At 52.7% G+C, this 23,608-nt stretch overlaps 1 protein-coding gene across 1 annotated transcript in view; it reads right to left on the bottom strand.

The window, feature by feature from the left end:
• The window catches only part of CDH22 (cadherin 22), a 62,071-nt gene extending 41,471 nt beyond the window's left edge, over nucleotides 1-20,600 (bottom strand). The window contains exons 1-3 of the mRNA XM_076352322.1: nucleotides 19,751-20,600; nucleotides 14,407-14,701; nucleotides 3,299-3,418 (exon numbers count right to left, since the gene is read on the bottom strand). Coding sequence (XP_076208437.1) covers nucleotides 3,299-3,418; nucleotides 14,407-14,701; nucleotides 19,751-19,975 — 640 coding nt within the window. The 5' untranslated portion in view covers nucleotides 19,976-20,600. The remainder of the gene's footprint in view (nucleotides 1-3,298; nucleotides 3,419-14,406; nucleotides 14,702-19,750) is intronic.
• Nucleotides 20,601-23,608: the final 3,008 nt, after the last annotated feature.

The raw sequence follows: 23,608 nt of genomic DNA, 5'->3' as shown, positions 1-23,608 counted from the left end.
ACCAACGGCTGAAGTGGCTGTTTCCCAACAGAAGCAGCAAAGCACACATACATGCTGACTACTGTAAAAGCACAGCCTCCTCCAGCAGGAACAGGGCAGCTATGAAACAGTGCAATGCAGCTCACCTGTTACAAAGAGCAGACAAAGATCAGCTGCACCCTATCTGCAAACTGAGAATGAATTAGGAAGGCAGCACAAAGCCTAAATATGACTAATGCTTGCAGGCTCTTGCAAGGAGCCTAGGGGACATTCTCAGCTGGCACAGAAAATCATGCCTCCAAAGTCTGTGCATACAAAGCTCCCTACTCATAAACCAAAAAAGTCAGCTTAGACCTTCAACATGTGCAGGGTATATTCTGGGACCTGATTTGGGGTACGCAACACAAACCCACAGTTTCAGTGTCTGAAACTTAGTTCTCAAAGCACAAGAGGTAGTGGCTGATGTACATGAAAGGAAAGAAAAGCTCATATGCATCAGCTGTGCTTTTTCTTCACCATCATTTAACACTGCAGAAACTGGAATAATTCTCCACAGCTTTGTGGACACCAGCAAATGCCATGCTGCAGCACCCACTATTCCAGTGAGGCGATTTAGTTGCTCGTCCCCCTCCAAAAAGACATCTGAGACACTATGGGAATTCAGGGCTTATTCAGTGGTAGGACTTGGCATAGCATGGCATCAAGATGGTTTGTGTCCGCCTTTGAAAGGTCCATCAAATCCGAAATCCCAGCTGAATACTACAGCTAGTAACATCCAAGAACAGGAGACAAACTAAGCAACCTACACACGGTCCATATCCTGTACTCAAATGTGCAAACCACACTTGTACATGCAATACCTACGCTATGAAGGACAGTGCAAAAAGAGCTGGTTGTAAAGGCAAGGAAGGAAGAACCAACCTGTGCTGGAAGGGGTCATGGGCTTAGGCGGTGTGCAAGGGAGCACGTGCATGCATGGACCTGCAAGAAGAGGCTGAGAAGGTGGTCAAAACCAAAAGGGGAAAACAAATTGTTCTTCATTACCATATATTATAAGAAATATAACATGCCAAGTTTTTATGGCTCTCTTTTTATGGCCATTAATAACAATGGTGGCTCAGAGTTATGCTGCTGCTATGGATAATTAAATCTTATGCTCAGGGCAAAAGCCAGGCCACCCAGAGCAGTCAGGGCAGGATTCCCACGTGGAGCACTAAAAACCTATTCAAGTGCAGAATGGGAGCAGGATGGGATTTGCTTGGGTGGATGTGCTGGCTCCTGGCCAGTACCAAATAGACACGATGGAACAACGTCCCCCCTCAGCACTGCCAGTCCTGTACCTGCTGCCCCCAGCAGCATGTCCACGCAGGCTAGCGCTGACAACAGGGCACACAGCTCACACCAGGCACGAGGCCACAGGCAGTGCAGGACAGACTGCAGCTGCATCTTAGGTGGCCAACAGGCAGAGCTGCACACCGCATTCCTGGAGCCCAGGCAAGGCAGCTACGAAAGGCTATTTGCAGCTCAGACATCACCAAAGAGTCAGTCCCAGTACCTGCTTTAGTGGCCAGGTATTCTGGAAACAGACATGCTCAAGAGGGGCTGATGACTCTTCTGCAGATTGTCAGCAGTTTTGCTTTTATGAATCACAAGCAAGTAGAACAGTAAATCAACCCCACCCAGTGTATGAAACAACCAGCTTGAGAATTAAGACACAAAGTCAAGGAATCAAGCCTGGATTCCCAGAGTGACATTAATTCTCACCAGAGTCCCACAGGGTACATTTTAGTTTATGCCTTAATACAGAGCATTAATGTTGTTGCAGGAAGCTGAGCCTCTGTACATCCTGGCTTGTGCATTTTGCTCCCAGCAGTCCCTCTTCATTCTAGCAGCCAGGCTTCCACTCACACAAAGCTGTCTCAGACTAACAGGATCTCACATACACATGAATTTTCAGTGTTTAGCCCATTGTTCATTCATTTCCTCCCTCACCCCCCCACCCAATAAAACAAAGCAAATCTGGGAAAGAAGAAAGCCCAGGTGCAGCAGCTTCTGGGCAAGAAGTGGGTGCAGCCCCAAGCTTGTTCTTGTGCACTCTTCCCCACCACACCAGCCTCTGTCCAGACAATGGCATTTTCCACTGCGTACCCCAGCTCTGCTGTCAGGTGTGCTTAGGAGCTACCAAATTTGAGCTTTCCTCCAATGGCGGCCAGGGCTGGTGGCACAGACAGGGCTGTGACTGGCTTGCCCATGTGCACCAGACCGGTTTTCAGCAGGTGCATGGTTTCACGTAGATGCAGAGGCTCCAGCACACATACCTTCCTTATACTCTCCTTACGCCAGAGCCTCTGAACAAATTCCACTCTGACTTACATAAAAACAGCCTTAGAAAATATCTATTAGAACAGACGCAGGTCAGCCTGACAGAGACTTGGCACTTCAGTCCAGGGGCTGATCTCAGCCTGTGTCACTGTGGTTCAGCAATAGTGGGGGGGGGGGGGGGAAACTTGACTGTCCAGCTTTCCAACAAGAGCTGCAGCTACCCAGCCTGTTTGTCCTTTAGCAATTTTTCATTAAACTGTGGGTACTTTACTGCATGCTTTGTGCCTTAAATACCTCTTATTAGCATTTGAGTGTCTTCCCTCCTTAGAAAGCTTGCAAGGCTCCCATTAAGGGTAATGAGAGTCACTCCTGGGAGGCAAGGAGAATATATACCCCAACATCTCCTGGTTATGGTCTACTCTAACCAGTATGTCAGAGCATCATCTGCTAGGGATTTGTTACAGGGGCATTTTACAACAGGCTCTATTATAAGTTATTAAAGAATGGAGCAGCTTCTACTGTTCTTTCATTAAATATTAATAGAACATTTATAAACTGATCCTTAATTTAAAGTGTTACCTTTAATCAAAGCCCTGGTGATAACAATGCAGCCTTTGGTAAGGCCCCTCTGGTAGTACTTAAACCTTTCACACAGATTTTATGCGCCTGCGGGTGCACTCCTGCTCTGGGCATAGAGCACAGAGGAGCTCTGGCCAGTGCAGGCACAGGCAGGGCACTCTGGGCTGGCAGCTGCATGGCTTGCTCCACAGTTCTGCCTGCTGCAGGCACTGCATGGAGCGAGGCAGCAGCCTGCAGGGCTGTCAAGCTTCCTCTCCAATACCCAGTAATGCCCATGGCACGGGTACCCCAGCACCAACACCCAGCATGGAGGTGCAGGCCTGCTAGCACACAGCCGTGCACTGAACAGATGCATGGCCATGGTCTGGTCTCCTGACACCCGACACAGACTGCCCCAGGCCAGCTGGGTGCTGCTCACCTGTTTTACTGTCCACAGTAAAGTGCTGCTCGCCCTCCAGCACACTGTAGACTACCCGGGCACTGCTCCCGTATGTGGGGTCATCAGCATCAGATGCCATCACCTGCATCACAGAGGTGCCTGCAGCAGGGACAAGGAGGAAAACAAAAAGTCAGGGAGGAAGTGAGAAAAGCAATGCAAACCTTAGGGCCAAGGGCTAGCAGAACAGGAGAGCAGGGGCCAACACTGATCACTCGCACATGCTGATGGAAACGAGAACAGTTGGGTGCAAATGCAGCATTGCCTCCCTGCAAAAGCCTGAGAGCCAGGACTCAACACTGCTGCAAATGCCCCTTCTGTCCCACAGGGTGGCAGGAGGGACCAGACCTTGGGCCACCTCAGAGCTGCTGTCTAGGCAGGACCTGCTCTCCAGAAGATTACTGGTCTGAACAGCTGGGAGCTCTTCTCCCACCAGTCTTCTGCTGGACCGTCTGGGAATGAGCTTGGGGACAAGATGTTATCACCACAGCTGCCCCTTTCCTGTCAGCACCAAGCAACACTGTCACCTCCAGTCCATAGAAGGACCCCCCAGCCAGGGCCTGATCCATACTGCAGCAGCACATCTCTGCAGCAGACAGGCCTGCAAAGGGATGACAGCCATGGGAGAGGAAAGGTTTTTGCTTGCCTAGAGCCAGACACAGCACCACATCCTCATGCTCTACACGTAGCAGGGCAGGAGGACTATAAATTGGATAAAAGTCCATCAAATGTCTGCAATTAAGTTATTGATTTTCAACGCTGCCTCATTAAACTGGGTGCTTCACTCCAACCGTCCCTGTGATGGCTTTAATTTGACATCATGTTCAATTTGACAAAAGCAGGACCCAGGACATGAGAATGGGGCCAGGAGCAAAGGGGCCAAGATCTACAGAGACAACAGAAGGGAGGAAGGAGGGGAAGCCTAATCCTACCTACAGACACCTCTGAGAAAGGAGATGGTGTGACCAAAGACCTGTGAGGACAGGCTACCCAGTTCCACCTCTAGCACCAGACTCAGAGCATCCCTGCCCCGGAGGTGAAGCACTGACACCAATCACCTCTCTGGTGGGATGAGGTGCAGGACAGGGAGAAGAGCCCTGAGCTGCTCATAGGAAAGATCAAACCAACTGGGAAACTCCCTGCTGCAAGATACTGCCAGGGCCAAGAGCTGACAAGGCTGGCAGAGAAGCTGGTAATTTATAACGGACAAGATCCCCCAGCAATAATTGCAGTTAAAAGGTAGGTTGTGCCCTGGAGTAATCTCTGAAGCAAAAGACCAACCCAAACTGAAGGGGCCAGGAGAGAACATTTCACAGCTGCTGCATCCAGCAGCTCTGCTCTGCCTTACGCACCTCTTAGGGCTGCTGTGCCACCAGCTGAAGACCAGAGGTACCGCACTGGTCCAGAAACTCTTCTGTTCTGCAGTGCATCCATCCATATGCTGCAAAGACAATCCCACAGGCTGGTCTTGGCTAGACCCATGTTATGAATAACCCAGAGCCAGACTTACTACTAGTTGTCAGCATCTGAGTCTAGACTCATTACATTCTCAAACACTAGAGGTACAGACAAAGTCAGAAGCAGCCTCTGTTCCCACATCACAGTGGGCAGAAATGGAACTGGAACCATCCAGATGGAGGATGAGGAGCTCCAGTCCCTGGTGCCTTCCTCTTCCCCTGTCAGGAGACCACAAGCCCACAACTTGCAGGCAAGCCAGGCAGCCAGGGTGCTTCTGCACCAGCCCAGCCTGGACTCAGGCAAGAGGTGAGACAGCGGAGACAGCAATACTGCTATGAGCAGCTGGGATGCACACAATCCCCCCAGTCCAGTTCGCTTCTGATCTCCTGGAAAGGGTCTTCACTGAAGAAAAGCAACCAGTTACCATGGTTGCTTTTCATTCTCCCTGGCCATCTTCTCAGAGCTGCAGCTCTGTTGATAACATGAGAATCCCTCTCATCAGTCTTCAGCAACAAGCTAGTTTGAGTCGACTTATTTATTCTTTGCTGTCTCCAGTGAAGTTATGGTGCACCCCTGCCAGGCATGTCCAGATTACACCACAGCAACACTAGCTCCCTGCCTTGCAAACAACTGTTTAAGAAATACTATTGCTGCATTTCCTTGAAAGGGTCTGTCCTGCCTCCTCCTCCTCCCCCTGCCTGCCATCACACAATTCTTTCACCAGGTATGAACCAAGGCAGATCACCCCCCACACCAGCACCTGCACTGCATATCCCCTCAGGCACCCTGGCATGTTCCCTTGGGAAGGTTCTGATCAGAAAGCTGAGAAGGAAGGGATCAGAGAAGGGAAAGTACATGGCACCAGGGTCTCCAAGCACCCCTCTTCCCAGCTGCAGCAGAGAAGCCCTGCTAGGGATGCTGGAGGTGCCAAAGTCTGAGAATCACAAAAAGCAGCACCTGCCCCTGGCAACAGGTAGGGCTCCTTCTGTGCCCAGCCTGTCAGCAACCAGCTGAGAGTCCATGCCCAGTGTCCACAGGAGGACCCATTCCCGCACCTGCACCACCCATCATCACCACAGGCAGCAGCTGTTGACCTTGCACAAACATCCCACACTCCAAGAACCACTTGCTCTTGCCTAGGCACTTCAGAGGCAAAGGGTTAGGGGATCCAAAACTCACCCACACGTACACAAGCCCATCAGTTATTCGCCTGCACTTGCCCTGTATACAGTATAACCTGCATCAGCACTGTATGCATGCAGACACAGCAAGTACCACAAGGACTAGGCCACAACCCTCTATCCCAGCCATCTCAGTGCTGTCACCCCACAGGTGCCAGCCCAGTGATCATTAAAGAGGGGGTCTAGCCACTAAAAGTTTGCATCAGGCTCTGCATCTCATGCTGCTTGTCCCCAGATGCTTTCACTCAATTGCATAATTCACCTACTAATCCACCAATATACTCTTTGTGTTCCAGTATTTACCTGAACATTGCAAAACTGCATCAGTGCCAGAGCCCAGTGGGAAGGCAGGATCCACGCCCACCCAGGGGTGGGTTTTCTTTCTCCATTTTAAGCCATGCCCTGGACAAGCCAGGCAGGTTGCTGCTCTCAGTTTTCCAATGCCAGCACAGAAGGCTCCTGGCCCATGGGGCTGCCTCCGGCTGCTAGGCGCTCCCAAGCGCTGGAGCAACAGGACTGTGGGGTGGCAGAACCAGGCTGCTGGGTGGCAGGCATGAGCCCCATGTTTGGGACCAGCGCTTTCCACTCTAGTGCAAGGGGAAAACAAGCAGCATGAGGAACGTTGCAGCAAGGCACCTTCAGCTCAGAGGCAGCAGGATCATGGCATACTGCCCTTAGGCTGAAGTCAGCAACCCTGAAGGTGATGAAGGCTCTGCCCTTCTCCACCTGCTCTCACAGCATCTCATTAACAGATGAGCAACAACAGGCAGGTAGGGAATATTAACCCCACTTTGTGCCTTGACTTCTAGTCTGCAAAGATGTAATGCAGCCTGCTCAAGGTCACCTATAGGATATCAGGAATCTAGGAGTCCAACTTTCCAGCATCCTCTCTTAACCCCCACTTATCCCTTTTCCATCCTTTGCTTACCCTGTCTTTCAATCTGAAGAACAAAGGTCTTGAATTCCAGTTTAACTTGATCCCCTCCTTCCTCCAGAGGGAAGCCTAGGAACACTGGCTCACACCCCTGCTCTGATATTAGTCCCTGCTCTCCAAGCATAGCACTGCCCACAACAAGTACAGCATGTATGACTTTTACCTTTTCTGGCATATGCCTTAGCCATAAAAGATACGATAAATAAAATCTAAACATCCACCATGTACTGTATAACCTACCTCCCATAACCAGGAAGCCTGAACTCATATCCAGAGAGATAATTAGACATGTAAAATGAGGTAAAGACCTCAATTCCTCCCCTGGCCAGCTCACCCCACAGAACCAGAGGAAACCAACAATTTTACATAAAAATTAATGAGTCAGAGTCCACCTCTTACTCTCCTGCTGCAAAGGTGCAATCCAGTACAGCAGATCAAACTGTGTTTCCCTCCAGAGGAAAGGGGGGCCAAGACCCTCACTTCCAGAGCAATCCTCCCCCACAGCCTGCGCTGGGGCTGCAGAGCACCCAGCTGACCCAGCACCCATGGGGCTGGGTGCGGGAGAAGACACAGACCCTGGCTGCCAGCCATCCTCTGGCTCCACAGGCCCTGCCTGGGCTGTCCCCATTCTGCAGCCTGAGCCGTCCTGGAGACCTGCCAGAGACATCAGCCAGCCCTTGACTCTGCAGGCCAGGGAGATTAATCCCATCTCTGCTGTGCTCAGCAGGGAGCCGGGATCAGCAGCACAGAGAGGGGCTGCCAGCACCCAGCACCAAAAGGCACTTGGAGATGCCCCCACGAGCCAGCGGGATCAAGGAGCCGTTTCTCTGCAAGGCCTTTTCCCGCTGCTGCCATGAGCGCAGAGATCAGCTCTGCTCAGCTGCCCCTGCCACAGCATGCTGCCGCACAGAGTGGTCCTCAAGGCTGGCCTGGCAAACAGCAGCTCAGCCCCAAGCGCCTTGGCTTGGATGGACTGGGCTCTGCAGGTCCTGGGCTCTGCAGAGCACCTTTGAAACACTAATGCAGACCCGTCCTAGCATCCATCACCACCCTCCCTGCAGGACCCAGAGCCTCTGGAGCCAGTTTCAGTGATCCTGGGAGGTGCCATCTGCCTGCACACACAAGGCTAATGGCTCCAGACCACTCCCTGTGCCACTCACTCCAAACAAATTTAGCTAAAAGAAATGTTGACAGGCAAACTCCAAACACATCCAGGAGTAAAGAGGCCCTACACTGAATCCACATGCAAGCCAAAAGGACCTGTCACTTCCCCAGGGACAGAAGTACAGCCAGGCTCCAGGCCTGCAGAGAGGTAAACAGGTAGCAGGAAAACCCAACACTTGCTAAATTTGACTGCCCCTCCTCATGGGAGCCTTCACCCCTTCCCTGGTGCAGGTAGGAGCCTCCAGCCACTCTTCAGACCAGCTCTAGGGCTGCAGCCTGCACCTCCAGCTCAGACTGAGCCCAAAGGACAACTCTCTACCCATGTTTAGAGCACCTTTCTGTGCAGATCCAGCTAGCTCCAGGACAGCACATGGTCATTTCAGCCCTGCAGGATATAAAGGACCCTGAGAGGAGTGCTTTGTCATGCAAAGCCACATGCCCTGGACTGATGCCAGAGTGCAGCACTCTCATCTCAGGGACCCGATTGCTGTGGGGGCAGGGGGCAGCTGAGATTTTATAAACAACGCAATTTACAGCTTTCGTCTTCCCCAACACATGCAGTGGCTGATGCACCCCAGAAACAAGCAGGCAGGACATCAGGGAAGAAAATAAACCAGAGGAGCTTAAAAGTTACTGGAGCAGAATTGAGTTTCTTGCTATCTCAGGAACATTCTGACTTGGTAGAAAGCCGAATCCGACCCAGAGGAGATTCACTGCAGAGCCCTCATGCCCCGCAGTACAAGCCCCAGGGAGCTAACCTGGCTGTGGTGGAATTGCTCAAACATACAACTATAGAAACATCCTTTGGGGTGTCTGGCCAGAGAAACCCATTGCACAAGGCACCCCAGCCCCTGGCACCAAGCAGGTAAACATGGTGTCTTGGGGAGTAAACCAAAGTATTAAACTAAGGGGGCACAGATTCCCTGAGTGGCATAGCACATGCAGACTGGATATAGAGGGTATAGCAGGTGCTCAGATGTGCAGGGCAGAGAGCTCAGAGCTTGCACCATGACCAAGAGCGCAGTGCTGAAGGGGAAGGGGTGTTCTCACTAAGGACCAACAGGCAGGGCAAGCCCCAGCTCCCAGCTACTTGCTGCCCCAGCAGCTTCCAGATGCACACAAGTGTTTTGAGCACTTTCTATCAAGGAAAAAAGATCAGACTGCCTGCAAGTGTTCTGGCTGCATGTTAAACAAAGTATTTTTCTCTGCTTCCAGCGTGGAGATTAAACAATTTCTCTTCACAATAATCACTTCTGCATTCAGCCAGCTTTGTGCTAGAGTCGGGGCTTGACCCCAAGTTTCTGTCTGTACAGCCAAATCATCTCTAATCTGGTCTTGGTGCTACACAGAGAAATAAGGAGAGCAAAATGCACCAAGGGAGAAGTGATGTTCTGATGAAAGGATGCACATTTCCTAGCATGTCCCTCACTCCAGGCTCTGCATGCTCCCCAAACAGCCCAGAAGTGAGCTCTGGGCTGCAACACCCACTCTGTGCAACCAACGAAGCCGCCTTGCAGGAGGCAGCATGTGCTGGATTTGGGCTCATGCCTGTGTGCAGCAGACAGCTGTTAAGCTGACCCCAAGAAGCTCAGGAAGGGAGCCCAAAACACAGCTAATTTTAGCATCTCCTGTTACAAGGTGAAGCTCCTGCAGTTCCCAGGCAGTTGGCTGGGTCCCATCCTACCGTCTTCTGCAGTTCCAGATCTCTTCCTTTGGTACTAGACTCTGCTCAACTCAGGCATTTTGGAGTGATCTGCACTGGGGTACCCATGCATAGGCTGAGCCTCAGGTGCCAGCACAGAGCAGCCTGCAAGCTCTTAGCTCACAGTTTCTTCTTGAGGTGACAGGAGAGCAATGGGGCTGCAACACGGTTTGCAGCTCAGGCCCCATCCTGCAGACAGACTGCTCCTTGGCTAGCCCATGTGCATGCATGGCAGCTGGCTGTCCTGACCTGGCAGTGGGCACAGGGGGAGTTAGTGAAAATGCTCCCCAGCAGCACCACCAGCCCCTGCCTTCCTCTGCCCAGGTGGACCCAGTGCATTGACTCCAGCAGCTGCTGCCAGCCCTGGGGCAGGACAAGGCCCTGCTCCCTCTGGGGGGCTGAGCAGGGAGAGCCCTCTGCCCCGCTGCAGCTCCAGCTGTCTTCCCTGCCAGCCTCACTCAGCACCAGGTTAAACCTGCCTCCTCTGCACCCAGACAGTGGCATTCAATGGCTCTGTGCCCTGCTGTCTGCAAAACAGTCCTCAGCAGCTGCACTATTTCTCCTGATGCCCCAGCAGCCCCAGACCAGATGAGGTTTCTAGAGATAAGTCATTTGAAGCCTGCTCTTGCAGCTGGTCCTGCCATGCCAAGGGAGCCCAGGTAAAACTGTTGGGTCAGCTTCCCTTTTGGACGTGCTTCCTCCAAGTGCAGGAGCTCAGTGCCAGCCTCAGGTCTGTGCTCTGTGTGCAGAAAACACTGACTTCTCCAGAGGCATAGCACATGCTTAGTCTGGCTCTGTGGGCTGGGTGGCTCCAAGCACCACCTCTGCCCCTTACAAATCCCAGACTCTGGCCTTACCTTCCTGACCATCTTGCATCTGCCATTTTTGATCCATCAGATTGCAACAGCAACCCCTTTTCCTTTCCCTTTGCAGAGGTTTACAGTGAGTCTGCGTGAGTTCATGGAAGACAGACACTGAAGTTGACTAAACCCATGGAAACCACCCACAGCTGAAGAAATCCCCAGGCTGAAACTGGTTGCTGGCTAGGAGAGTATTAAAGAGGAGCATCACATGCTGTGCGTGCTGTTCTTCCTCCTCTGTAAGCATCCTCTTTGGCCACTGTCAAAACAAGATCCTGGAACAAACAGGCCTTTAGTCCACCCTGACTTAGTCTTATAGTCTCAAGCAGCACGTATGCTGTCACTACCAAAATGTGCTGCCCTGGCCCCAGCGCAGAGCAAGGGGCAGGTGTGTTACAAAGCACTCCCAGCTACTCTGTGAGAGTTTGTGCAGTTCTCTCATTTGTTATTCCCTCTTAGACACTAGGAAATCAAACGACTTTCCCTCCCAATTAGTACTCCTTCATTATGCAAATAATGTCCTTTGATCTGCTCCTGCTGTCACAGAGCAGATCTAACCGTATTTGTTTTATTCCTCTTTATGCCCCAGGAAGGTACCCACCTCCGGGAGCCGGGACTATGCTTTTGGCAGGGAATGGGGAGCTGCGGCTGATAGTGCCGTAAGTGAGAAGAAAAACCACCCACTTGGGCAGCCCAAGGCACAAACCCCAGCGAGGTCTGGGAAGGCAGGAGCATGAGAGGAGGAAGAAGGGGGTCACCCTTCACTTTTCAGGCTGGGCCACAGAGCAAAGGCTGTCAGAGCAGCAGAGACAGGGAATGAACAGCTTCCTACAAACAAGCTCCAAGCTGGAGAGTAGCCCTGCCCCTTCCCCAGCAGCGAGTACAGCTGAACCAGTAACACTGGTGATCCAGGAAAACATCTGCACCCAAATGGAACAGAGACCAGGCATATGATCTGGGAAAACATCTGCACCCAAACGGAGCCAAGACCAGGCATGTTTGCCAGCAGGTCCCCAGGCTTTGACCTTGATCTTGATGTATTAATAGCCAATCCAAGCTCTCCCTAAGCTGCCCAGCCTTCCTAGCCCTGCTTGGCCAGTACAACCACCTCCATCCACATTCAGGAAGGCAGCAAGGGATGCTCCCCATTCACTCTTATGAAAATACCCCTCAGGTCTAGGGGAGATTATCTGTCCAGCTCAGAGACAGCAAACATCACTACCAATACCAACCACAAAAAAAGCCATCATCACAGCTGCACCAGGCCTTGATGCCACAAAAGGAGCACTCCCACACCAACAGGGCCTGGCAGGATATTTCCCATAAGAAAGTCCTGAACTTTACCTCCCTGGCCCAGGCAGCATCCCATGTCCTGCATCCTCAGCCCTTCCTACAGCAGCTGGAGCTGAACTTCACACACCAGGTCCATGATCAACCCCATCTCCCTCTGTGTCCACACCAGGGCCACAGTGGAGGAGCAGGGCAGCTGCTGAACCCCAGAGGGTTGAGGAGAAAGCTAATTCTCAGGCTTGCTTGCTTGTGCTTTCACAGGATGTCTCCATCCTGTCCTCTGGGCTACCTGTTCCTGGGCAAAGCACTGGTAAGCCGAGGGAGAGCCAGGAGGGAGCTGGGGACTTGCAGCAGCAGCATGTGGGTACCCTCTAGCTCTGCATTCATACTGCAGGGACCATGCAGCAGCGCCACTCGAAGATGCTGTGTGAAGCTCTCCCTGCCGTGTTAGCTGGACCGTCTTCAGGGCTAGGCTACTACAGAGGAGCCCTTACGCTCCCTGGGATGGCCAGGCTACAGAAAACTCCAAGGTTGTCACAGGCAGACAGACATCAGCCTGGTAAACAGAACAGGCTCTTGGCTCCAGCTCCCCTCTCTGAGCATGCAGCTTGGAAGCACAGCCCACACCACTTCTCTTTACTTTTAACTTCTGAGTATTTTAATTTGAAGGAATCGCCTCCTTTCATGTTGTGAAACCGTGTTTCTTTCTCCCTCTGATCTCCAATTTTGCATAGAAACTGTCTCCTTTGATATGTCTTGTTCACATCAGTCTGATCAGGCAGCTCCATAATTGTTAGTGATTTTCAAAGAACTGGGATCCTTGTCTAATACTCAGAGTTGAGAATTCCTTCATTTTTAAATGTTGTTCAAGCAAAATAGATTAATTTAATTTCTTTCTTCCCTTTGGGAACAGGATGCCTCCTGCTTTGCTGCCCACATGCTGTCTTTCATTTCTCCAGGAGAACATGGTTGTGGTTCAAGGGGTCACTCTGACTCGGGAAAGGATTTGTGCAGGTAAATGGAAGAGGAAGGAGAGCTTGTTCTCCATCCATCAACAGAAATCCAGGCAGCAGCAGCTTCTCTGGTGTGGGCAATTCCTGCACATCCGTACCTGCTGGAGGCCATGCACCAGTCTCACAATATGGTGCACATTAGCTGTGGAGAGCCAGAGCTCTGTCCTGAGGCAGCACAGACCCGAGCGGCATCCCCTGCACTCTGCCTCCAGGATACCTCTTCAGCCAGACCTTCCTGCACAAACACAGCAGGACCCGGCACTTTGCCTGACCTGCTGAGCCTTGCGTGGCTCAGCCCTGCCCCCCTCGATGTGCTCCCTCCCGGAGCTCTGCCACTGGCACTGTCACTCTCCCCCTTGCTGACAGTGTTGGGGACCTGCCTTATCTTTGATGTCAGTCAGTCTTTTGCAGGCTGTCTTCTACCTTGATGCAGCCTTTAGAGAACAGTCTTTATAGTTCCCTGTCCACAGCACATGCTGGCACACAGTCTGCTATGCACTCTGGCTACTCAATGGGGGACAACAGATAGCCCAATGTGGATGGGGAATGGTGTGACATTCTGGGCAGTACAGCAAACCAGCCACTCTCCCTGGACTTGAGCTGTGCTCAGCAGCATGGGAACCCACCATCAGGCCAGCACAGGGAGCAAGGGCAGCAATACTGCATGCAGCTCATGCATCACCCCTCCCGACGCTCAGGTGAGCACAAAGCTCACTGCCATCCTCCGCCATCCCTGGAGGGATGGACTGATGCAGCCTCATGGCACACGTCCCAGCTTGGCCCTCAGCCCTTCAGTGAGGCTGATCACCAATGGACTTAAAAGATGCCTGGTGACAAGGGGATGGGCAGGCTAATGGTAACACAGGGAAGCCACACTTCTGTCACAGGGGACATGAATTCCCCAATCTCAGCCAGCAACACCTGGCCCCTCAGAAGAAGGCCAGAAGCCAGGTGAGAGGGGCTTGGCAGTGCTGTATAGGGATGCACAAGGGGATGGCTGGGCAGCCACGGGGCTCTGGAGGGCAGCAAAGCAGCACACAGAGGATGGCCTGCGGAGGGGCTGGGGCACAGGCAGACAGAAAGGGAGAAACCCCACCCAGGCTAATCTGAACCACAGGCAGCCGTGAGCCCCTTGGCATGCAAGGGCTCAGTTCGTCACCCCTACCCTCCCGCATTTGGGAGCAAGGGGGCTGTGCAAAACCAGGGTAAATACACAGCAGGCAGCTGGCACTGCCATGACCTGTCTCCAGGGCACAGCTTAAGGCTGAGACTGAGCGCTCAGCCACAGCCTGGCAATCAGCTCAGAGGATTTATTCACTTGTTTTCCTTAAGCCACCTTATTTATTTTTCCCTTTTGGCTCCCTAGCTTTGGTCTCAGCTGGAATCCCTGGGATTTGCAGGTGGTTTTGCAGGATACAGCGGGCTCAAGGTTTGACAGGAGAGGCACACAGGTTTCCCAACCCACCTCCTCCCACCCAGGAGACCTACCGATAGGGGACAGCTCAGCCACACTGCCAATGTAGGGCCCCTCCAGGAAGCGTGGCTCGCTGTCGTTGATGTCCTGCACCTTGATGATGAACTCTGACTCAGGCTCCAGCAGCTGGTCCGTCTGCCGGTCGCGGGCCTGAGCCCGCAGTGTGTAGAAGGTTTTCTGCTCCCGGTCCAGGCGCTCGGTGGCATGGATGTCACCTGTGATCTCATCGATGAGGAAGATAGTCCCTGCGCCCTCCCCGGAGATAGTGTACTTGATGGAGCCGTCCCCCTCATCTGAGTCCGAGTGGATCTGCCAGGGAAAGAGGGAGAGGGTGGGAGCAGGCTGGGGCCATGCTTGTGCCCCCATGGCTGAGACCACATGCGTGTGGAGCCCCTAGTGCAAGGTGCCCATGGTCCCTGCATGATGCCCATCTGCTCCCTCTGCTACTGCTGAACTGGAGAGCAGCACAGAGCACCACCAAGTGATGCCTGTGCATGGAGGAAGGCCCAATAAACTGGAACTTCAGTCCTGCCTATGCCACCATATGCTTGGCAGACCACAAATCCTGCCAGCACCCACCCACACCACAAACCAAGGGACAAACCCCACCACTATAAGGTTAGGAGATGCCAGAAAAGGGAAGGACAACTTAACAGCACTCCAGAAAAAGATGCTTCCCTGTGGGCAAGGACCCAGGACCCTGTCAGTGTAGGATCCCCTCTCCCAAGCTACACAGCAGACCGGGTGTAAAGGCAGCTCACCACCAGCATCTGTCCCCATCTACCCAGCCAGCTGCCTAAAGCCCATCCTCATCTGCCAGCTCTGCTCCAGCCACAGCCACCCTCCGTTTTCTGGGCAGTCAGTGCTGACAAGTCTCCCTGCCTGAGAGCTCATGCACTTATTGCAGATCTGTATTTGGTTTATATGGCAAGATAGCAGGGGGGGGTGTCAACCCCTCACATCACCACACCCAGAGCCCCCACCTGAGCAAAGCCTGCAGGAGAATGTTGTAAGTTACACCTGTGTTCAGGATGAAAAACAGACCCTGGGGAAGATGCTTTTGTAGCCAATTCCCACTTCATTTTCTAATTAAGACAACATTTGAAAATAGGAAAAGAAAGGGTAAACAGCAGCTCCCCACGGACCAGAAGCTGACTGGAATCCAGGCCAGACGTCCAGAGATAATTTTATTGGTGGCATTAAACTGAGTTATGAGGTTTTTACAATCCAGCCACTTATGAGAAATCTATTAACAGTAACTGGACAGGCAGAATGCATCTTGACAGAGAGCAGCATGGGCATTAATTGGGACAATCTATAATGGGACAGGCCCCTGGAAAGGTTTCATCAGCTGCTTCCTACAATTTCTGCTTAGAATCAGCAGAGTTGTGTGTGTGTGTGTCCCCCCAAAAAAAGAAAAAACCCATCCATTAATCGGCTAATGAAATATGAAAATGTTTATGGGCCATTCAATCTTCCAAACTGCAGTTCTATAATCCACCTTTCAGGCATACAGCTCTACCAGCAAGAATTTATACCAGAGCTGCCTCTTTTTTATGACACCTTCATTATATTTGTCTTGTTAGATACAGTTTATGTATTTCATGAGTGAGGGGCCCACGCATTAGGCAATTCAATGCATTTTACACAACATGCACATATTACTGCCCATGTTGAAACACCTCCCAAGGCTTGCCTGGGAAGGAGACCTTCACTCAGCTAGCAAATGGGACTGTGAACCCAGCAGTGCTCTGGGACCACTGTGGCAGCTTGGCTGCAGACCTGCTGGGGCAGCACCTCTCAAAGTGCCTGCAGGGATGGTCTGCAGGAGCATCCTGCCCTGGTGATCCTACCCCAGCCCTCCCCGCTGGCTGCTGGAGAGCTTGCTGCCCCCTCCACTTCATAATCTTCTCCCTAATGTTCACTACTACTCTGCTAGAGATCAAGCTTTTCAGAAAGAAAAAGGTGCACCTGGTCTGCGCAGGTAACAGAAACCTGCATTTTTCTGCTGAACACCAGGCTCACGATTAATAATTAGGCCAGAGATAAACCCCCCAGCACCTCTTCCCAGAACCACACTGAGCTCTCAGCACATCCTTTTTACTATTTGCTCATTGCTGACTGCTCGGAGCAGACACCAGAATCCCTACAAACTGGAACGCTAGGAAGAAAAATGGAGCCTGGGCTCAAGGGGCTGTAGAGATTGATTTACAAGGGAAGATTAAAAGAGCTAAATCTGTGCTGCTTGACTAAACAACTAATGGGGGAGGGCCAGATAACAGACTACAGACACCTGAGGGAAGATGCCACAGGCCCAGACCACATCCCAGGGATGCTCTCTCCTGCCCAGCCTCGCCATTACAGGGGGCAGGCTCAGGGAGCACCACGCTCCCATGCAGGCTTGGGGACCCCCCCGCCACCACCAGCACAGCAGGTGAGCGAAGTTGGGCAGCCCTGACACGGCACAGACCCATGCCAGCCCCAGGGCCCAACTGCGCCTTTCCCCGAGCTCCCTCCAGCCCAGGGGCCGCCCCCAGCACTGCGCCCCAGGAGCAGAGGGAATCCCCCACCTGTGGCTCAGCTCCTCTGGCCAAGGACAAGAGTGTCCACAGCAGCCAGGGCCATCCGGAAGGTAGACAAAAGGCTGATCTGTTCAGTCTGTTAAACAGGAAAATAGTTTCCTTGTCCTAAAAGGCTACAACCAGGAATTTTACAAAGCCATTAATTACTTACTAACAATTAAATAAAAATTAAATGTGAACAGAGATGCACATTCCTTATTAAAAGCTATTAAACAGAAAGCACAGATACACAAATAAAAAATTACTCTGGGGCTGGAAAAGAAAGAAAATCAAATAAAAACTAGCCCGTAATAAAGGCGCACTCTGTTTGCTCCAACTCATAAAGCCCGAGTTCATCAATTTTCTTTAAATATTAGCAACTTAATTAAATCTACTTTTTTTCCCTTTAATCCTCTCCTCTATCTAAAATAGATCTGTCCACATGCAGAAGTTTGTAACTAGTGCTGACCCCATAATTCTATTTAAAAAACCCAAAGAAATCCACATCAAACTGACAGCAGCCTCAGGGGAAATTACAGTTCAGAAGAAGGATTAGCTAGAGAACCCAGATTTTATGGAAATGGTATCAGTCGTTTGAAAAAGCACACGTAGGTGTGCAAGAGGCATCCACAGAGGGCAAGCCCCAGCGACACCACAGGGAGCCGCAGGTCCCCTGTGCAGGAAGGCTCCTGGACCCACAGGAAGGCTGGCACACTGCCCTGGGAAGCTGGGGGCCATCCCAGGCAGGCATCCCAGCTTCTCCCAGCCCCAGGGAACAGCCTGGTCCCAGGTTGCTTTCAGCCCTCAGGAGCAATATTCACAGGGAATAGTTTTCAGTGCAGGCTGGCTGTTTGTTCTGAGCAGGGTGGGTGATGCGGTGAATGATGTGGAAAGGGGCTGTAAAATGGGTTAGTTGTAGGTTCCTGGGTTCGTTTTGGAGATGAGGCGGTTGCTAGGCTACCTCTGGAGTTTGACAGGGCCTGATGCTTCGAGTCACTTCCCAGGGGAGCTGTGAATTAGCTGTAACTGCATTGAGTGTCGTGGCATAGGAGTGCGGCTTTGGAGTGTCTGCTGAAATGGACACAAATCACCACTGACATCCCAGATGGCCCCTAGCTAAGAAGCCCATTTCCAAGCCTCCTCCAGACTCATGACCAGACGGCTGAGGCCATCAGACAGCCCTGCTGCATGAGTTCTCGGGCATTTTCCTTTGGGGAGAGCCCATGCCCCCACAGGGGCAGCTCCAGCTGGTTTGCAGCACACTCCTCTGACTGGTCCCAACAGCTAGCACTGCCTTCATCAATATACAAATAACATCCTCCCGACACATGGGAGCCACAGGGCAGCTTCTCCACAGCTCCCAGAAAAGGACAAAGCCCAGCATCTCCAAGGCAAAATGCTCCTTCAGCCTCAGGACACCAGGAGTGGAGGGAGCAGAGGTCCACGTTCAACCTCCCCATGCCCCAGGTCACACACCAGGGAAGCAGCAAGTTCCCAAGGACAGACCCAGTCCTGCCCAGCAAGGCACTGTTACCTGCCAGCAGCTCCAGGTTTGCTGGCACTCCTTTCTACAGGGCGCACAAGCAACAGCAAGAACCAGGACAGCACGAATAGCCACCCCCTTGCAGAGAAGGGAGACTGTCGGAGGGAGATCAGGGCTTTTCCAGCATGGGGAGACCAGTGTGCTCCAGTGACTGCTATCGCACCTTCTCACAGCAGAGCAGGATGCACCAGTTAAAACAAGTCTGAAACCTCCCAGTGCTTCTCCCTGGAAGTTCATCAGTGCCACTGCCTATGCAAAGCCCAGCAAGGGTCTGGCCCTGGGAGCAGCATAGTAACACAGTGCAGCTCCCAGCCAGCACCCAGAAGCAGCCACAGTACAGGCCTGATGGGCATAGCTTCTGGCAAGCCCCAGGAAAGTTTTATCACCAGTGCTGGTCCTCAGGGTCCCTCCAAGCCCTGCACACCCACACCAAGCACCTTCCACACCACGCTGTGCAGGCCAGCCTGAGATACATAAATCCTGCAACAACCTCGCTCTGGCCACAAAGAGCAGGATTTCCATGCCACAACTAGAGTGGGACATCTCTCCCAGCCCCAGTCTGCACAGATAATTAGCTAGGAAACAGCTGCTGTAGCCTGCAGGTCCAACAGAGCACAGTCCTTCCAGGACTAGGAGGGAGCCACAGGGAGGGGCTACAAAACAAAACCCTTATCCCCATGCAGAGCACATTATCCCCATGCTGAAAGGGCTACAGAACCAGGAACGGACCATGTTTAGAAAGTCAGGGCTGCACCTATGGCAGCAACTGCTGGGGCAAGAAGGCCCTTGGTGCTACAGCAGCACTTCAGGTCCCAAGACATGGCAGGGGCCAGCATGAGCAGATGTCCACCCTGCCAGCCTAGCCCAGTCTGCACATCTGCTCCAGCCCAGCAGGTCCTCCCACAGAGATGGGGCTGAGCCTTCCCTACTACCCCCCACAACACCCAGAGCTGCACCCCTTCTTGCACCCACCCCAAACACCACAGGAACCCAGCACACAACTGGAAGAACATAAATGTGCATTTTGGTGTGCTCCTGCCCTAGAGTCTCTGGGAGCACATTAACCTCACCACCCCCCGAACAGGGACTGACCGGGCTCTTATCATCCCAGTCCATAGAGTACTTCTCTAACCAGGCCCCCATGAGCAACCTTCATGCAGGCCCACTCTTCCCCGCCAGGCTCAACCATGCTGCCAGCGTGCCCTGCTCTGCCACTGGCTTGATCAGCCCCATGGAGACATAGCGTTACCTTACCTTCCCCACATACAGCGGCTCCGTGCCCGTGTACTCCTCCACCACAAAGAATTGATTCCAGACCCAGCCACGCTTCACTCGCCCACCGGCCAGCAGCGCAGGGTCCCCCGGCTGCCCTAGGCCAGGGCCCTCCACCGCAGTGTGCATGGCCCAGGCCCCCAGCTCCTGGATGGCGCAGAACAGCAGCAGCATGGTCCACGAGAAGCCCTGCAGACCCTTCGCCATTGCACTCTAGGAGGCTGCATGAGCAGTAGCTTTTGGACAGGCAACTAGCATCCTTTAGGGAAGAGGAGGAGGAAAGTCCATACTAGCAGCATGGGGCTCACCGGTCAATGCAGAGCATCCCCATCCCTGCTGCATGCCGTGTCCTGAAGCTGGAGCACTCCTGTCCCAGCAGGATGGAGTCACATCTGTGACAACAGGTGTCCTGGATCGCCTGCTGCTAGCACAGGAGCAGTCAGTGCTGGTGCCTCACAGGCTGCTCCTGGGTCTCCAGAGAAGAGTCTCACAGCTGACATTTGTTCCCGGGGACAGAGCTGCACGGTTCCGTGCTTGGCTGCCACCGGTCTCACTGGGGAGCAGGGTCACACACAGCCTGCTTCCCACCCTGCCAGTGGGCAGGGAGCTCCGCAGTGGTGTGTGGGGCACAGGCACCTGCAACTGTCATTCACAGGAAGTGAAGGGAAGCTTTTCCATGTACGGTTTCACAGAGGAGTTAACAGGATGAGCTGCTGTGGCCAACGTCTGCCTGTCCTGCAGTGGCCCCAGACTACTGCACAAGGGGTCTGGCAGTGCAGGCACCTGTGCCACACATGCAGTTCACAAGCCCTTTTGTAACTCCCATCTTCAGGGGGGTGACATCCCAGCACCTGGCGAAGGGTCCTTTGCCCAGCTGATGCCGATCACTTCCATCCTCTGCTGGCTCACGCAGGGAGGTGCAGGGCAGCCGGCAGCATCCCCAGGAGCCTGGAAAAGGCCAAGGTGTCAGTGCTGGTGTGAGAGTGGGGCTCCGTACCCTCCCGTGCTGCCCCTGCAGCCTTGGTCAGTATCTCCCACCCTGCCCTGACCCAGGTGCTCCCCCACAGCAGAGCCCAGACCCACAGGTCCTGCTAGAGCAGGGACCCTGGAAGGGAGGGCAGCAAGCTGCAGAGGTCTCATCACTATAGACATTTGCTCCAGCAGGGACTCTGAGACCAAGGAGCCCCACTGTTGAGGGTGCCGCCTCACCACGCTGCCCTGGTTGCCGAGGGGAGTGAGGTCTGCTGTCGGCAGGAGATAATCGCTGCCCGTGCTGGTGGGAGACACGTAGGTAGCACCCCCAGCACTGCACAGCTGCTGCTGCCTCTGCACAGGGCCAGACCACTCCAGTCCTGCATGCACAGACAAGGCTCACGCTGGGGGATGCCAGCGCCTGACAGTGGGAAGTGCTGGCTGTCCAGCCACTGCTGCTAGTCTTCCTGGCAGAAGTTTTCCTGGCATCTCACTTCTGCAACCATGGGCTAGGAGAAAAGTTCAATGACTCACCACCTGGCTGACTTTAAAGCTAACAGTTTAAGAAAGGGCTCTGGAGTAAGCTTCAAGCCACCCACAAGGCACTAAGGATAAAGACATGAGACCAGTGGCCAAGGGTAGATTGCATTCAGTGAGCACCTGGGGAGAAGAGGCCTGATCAGGAGATGGGGATGGGTATACAGCATCCATCTCTCCCTGCACCAACACTCTGAGCTTCCACCAGAGCTCTGTGACAGCAGCCACAGCCAGAACTGCTCATGAAACATGCACATCTTCACCGGTTTGCAGGATTAATCTCCTGTCATCTGTTACTCTAAATAGGAGGGGGAAGAGGATGAATGGAAAGGGGGACGATCCTGGACGAGATAGCCATCTACTCCCCATAGAAGGGGAACTGCACCGTGCTCCGCACAGCCCCCTGCATGATTCTAAACAGCCCTAGCAGTTCAGAGCAGGGGCAGCTGGCAAATATTTCCCTAGCTCTTCCTTGCACTTGCCATTCCCCTAGAGTGACTGCACCAACAGGGCAGTCTCCCAAAGCATCCAGTGAGCTACACTGACAGTTCTGCATTTGCCTGTCTGGACAAACACTTACTGAGAAACATGGGGCATTAGTGCCAGGCATCATTCCACACTGCCTATTCATGGTTCACAAGCAGTGTGTCATGCAATATGCACAAACCTATTCACACAAAAGGGCTCACGCTCATGTTCCATCCCATGCACAGCTAAGAGCACTCATACACACTGGCACTCTCTTTTGTCCATATTTGTGTATCATTTGGGTGTACACATGCATTTTCCCCTCCATGTACACATGCTAGATTCCATGCACACATGCATATGTCAGCTGTCACATGTGCAAGCCCTGTGTACTTCATGCTCCAAGGAGCACAGGGTCTATAGTGTATTTTTATGTTAGCATTCACGGTACAGAAGCACTAACATTCCTCCCCACCCGTCTTCCCTGCCAGACCATTTGTTATTAAGACATCTCTGCACCAGCCATGTAAGGTTGTTGGCAATGGCATGACTCCCTCTTGCAGTCAGGCCTCCCCACACAGAAGCCATTCCTGCCACTGCTCCTGAAGGGCCAGCTACTCTTGCCAATCTGGTGAGAGCCCCTATCATCAAACATCAAAATATTTAACATCAGAGACTATACGTAGGGGAGCGAGATGACCTGTAGATGGGTGACAGACTGAGTTGTTCCTTCCCACTGTTAGAAGTCTCACAGGGTAAAGTAACTGCAGCCTTCATCGATCAAACACAGATATAAAGGTCCCCGCTCTGGAGCAATGGAGCTGAGGCTGCTGAGGCTGCCCCACCCGCACAGCAGACTTCAGAGCAAGACACTCACAATGAGAAGAACAGGACACATACATGCTGTTTTATCACGCTTACATAGATATACAGAAGATACATATAACAAAACATAGCACCACTGCCACAAACAGCATCTCTTCAACTTCTCACATCTGGGAAATTTGTGGCTATTTCGGAGTAAGTTCCCCAGACAGTGAGAGATGTCAATAAACTGAACAGCACAAGCTGTGCCAGAGCAAGAGCTTCAGGCCAGCACCCAGGGCAAACAGTAAGCACAGGAAGAACACCCTATCCAGCACCTCTGCCCTTGCCACTCTGCAGCACTTTTGCAGACAACGCCTCCAGATGTGTCCGAAGTCCAAGTACAAATAGGTTGTACCTGGTAAATGCAACTGCCAGAAAGAGAACTTAACAAATAGTCCATTTGCACATGTTCTCAAGGACTACTACGTAAGCAGAGCCTTGGGGAGAGGCAGCCACCAGCTGTTGAAGTCTCCCACTCTGCCCACCCTGACACCATCTCCTTGCCATCCAGGCTACCCTATGCTGGTTTATAAAGCCCTGCCAGAAGCCTGACAAGGCAGCAATGCCACTGCCAGAGAGCAGTTCTGCAGCCACTGAAGACCACCTGAACACATGGGGAGGCTGAAAGAAAGCCAGCCCAATGGTGCAAATCCAGGCACTACGAGTAACGTCAGCACCCAAGGGCCCCAAGCTGGCAGGAAGGCAGCACATTGCCCCGACTGTCTCCAGCACACAGTGCTCAGGGCACACAGCATCAACACCAGCTCCGTGAGGGCTGTAGGAGCCATCCTCATTCCCCTCATCACACCATTTCACACCTGAGTGGCAGCTGCAAGCTGCCGATTTCCTCCATGACCTGACGACCCGAGCCACATACTGGAGCCAGCCCTGTATGCACGCAAGGATGACACTGCTACTCATTCAGAAAAAGGCACTGTGCTTTCTCTTTCAGCCTTGCCAGAGTTACAGCATATAAATGGAAGTAGCTAAATCCTA

This window comes from Aptenodytes patagonicus, chromosome 14, assembly GCF_965638725.1.
Source record: "Aptenodytes patagonicus chromosome 14, bAptPat1.pri.cur, whole genome shotgun sequence".
NCBI classification, from domain to species: domain Eukaryota; kingdom Metazoa; phylum Chordata; class Aves; order Sphenisciformes; family Spheniscidae; genus Aptenodytes; species Aptenodytes patagonicus.
This window is presented reverse-complemented; position numbering and strand designations above follow the sequence as displayed.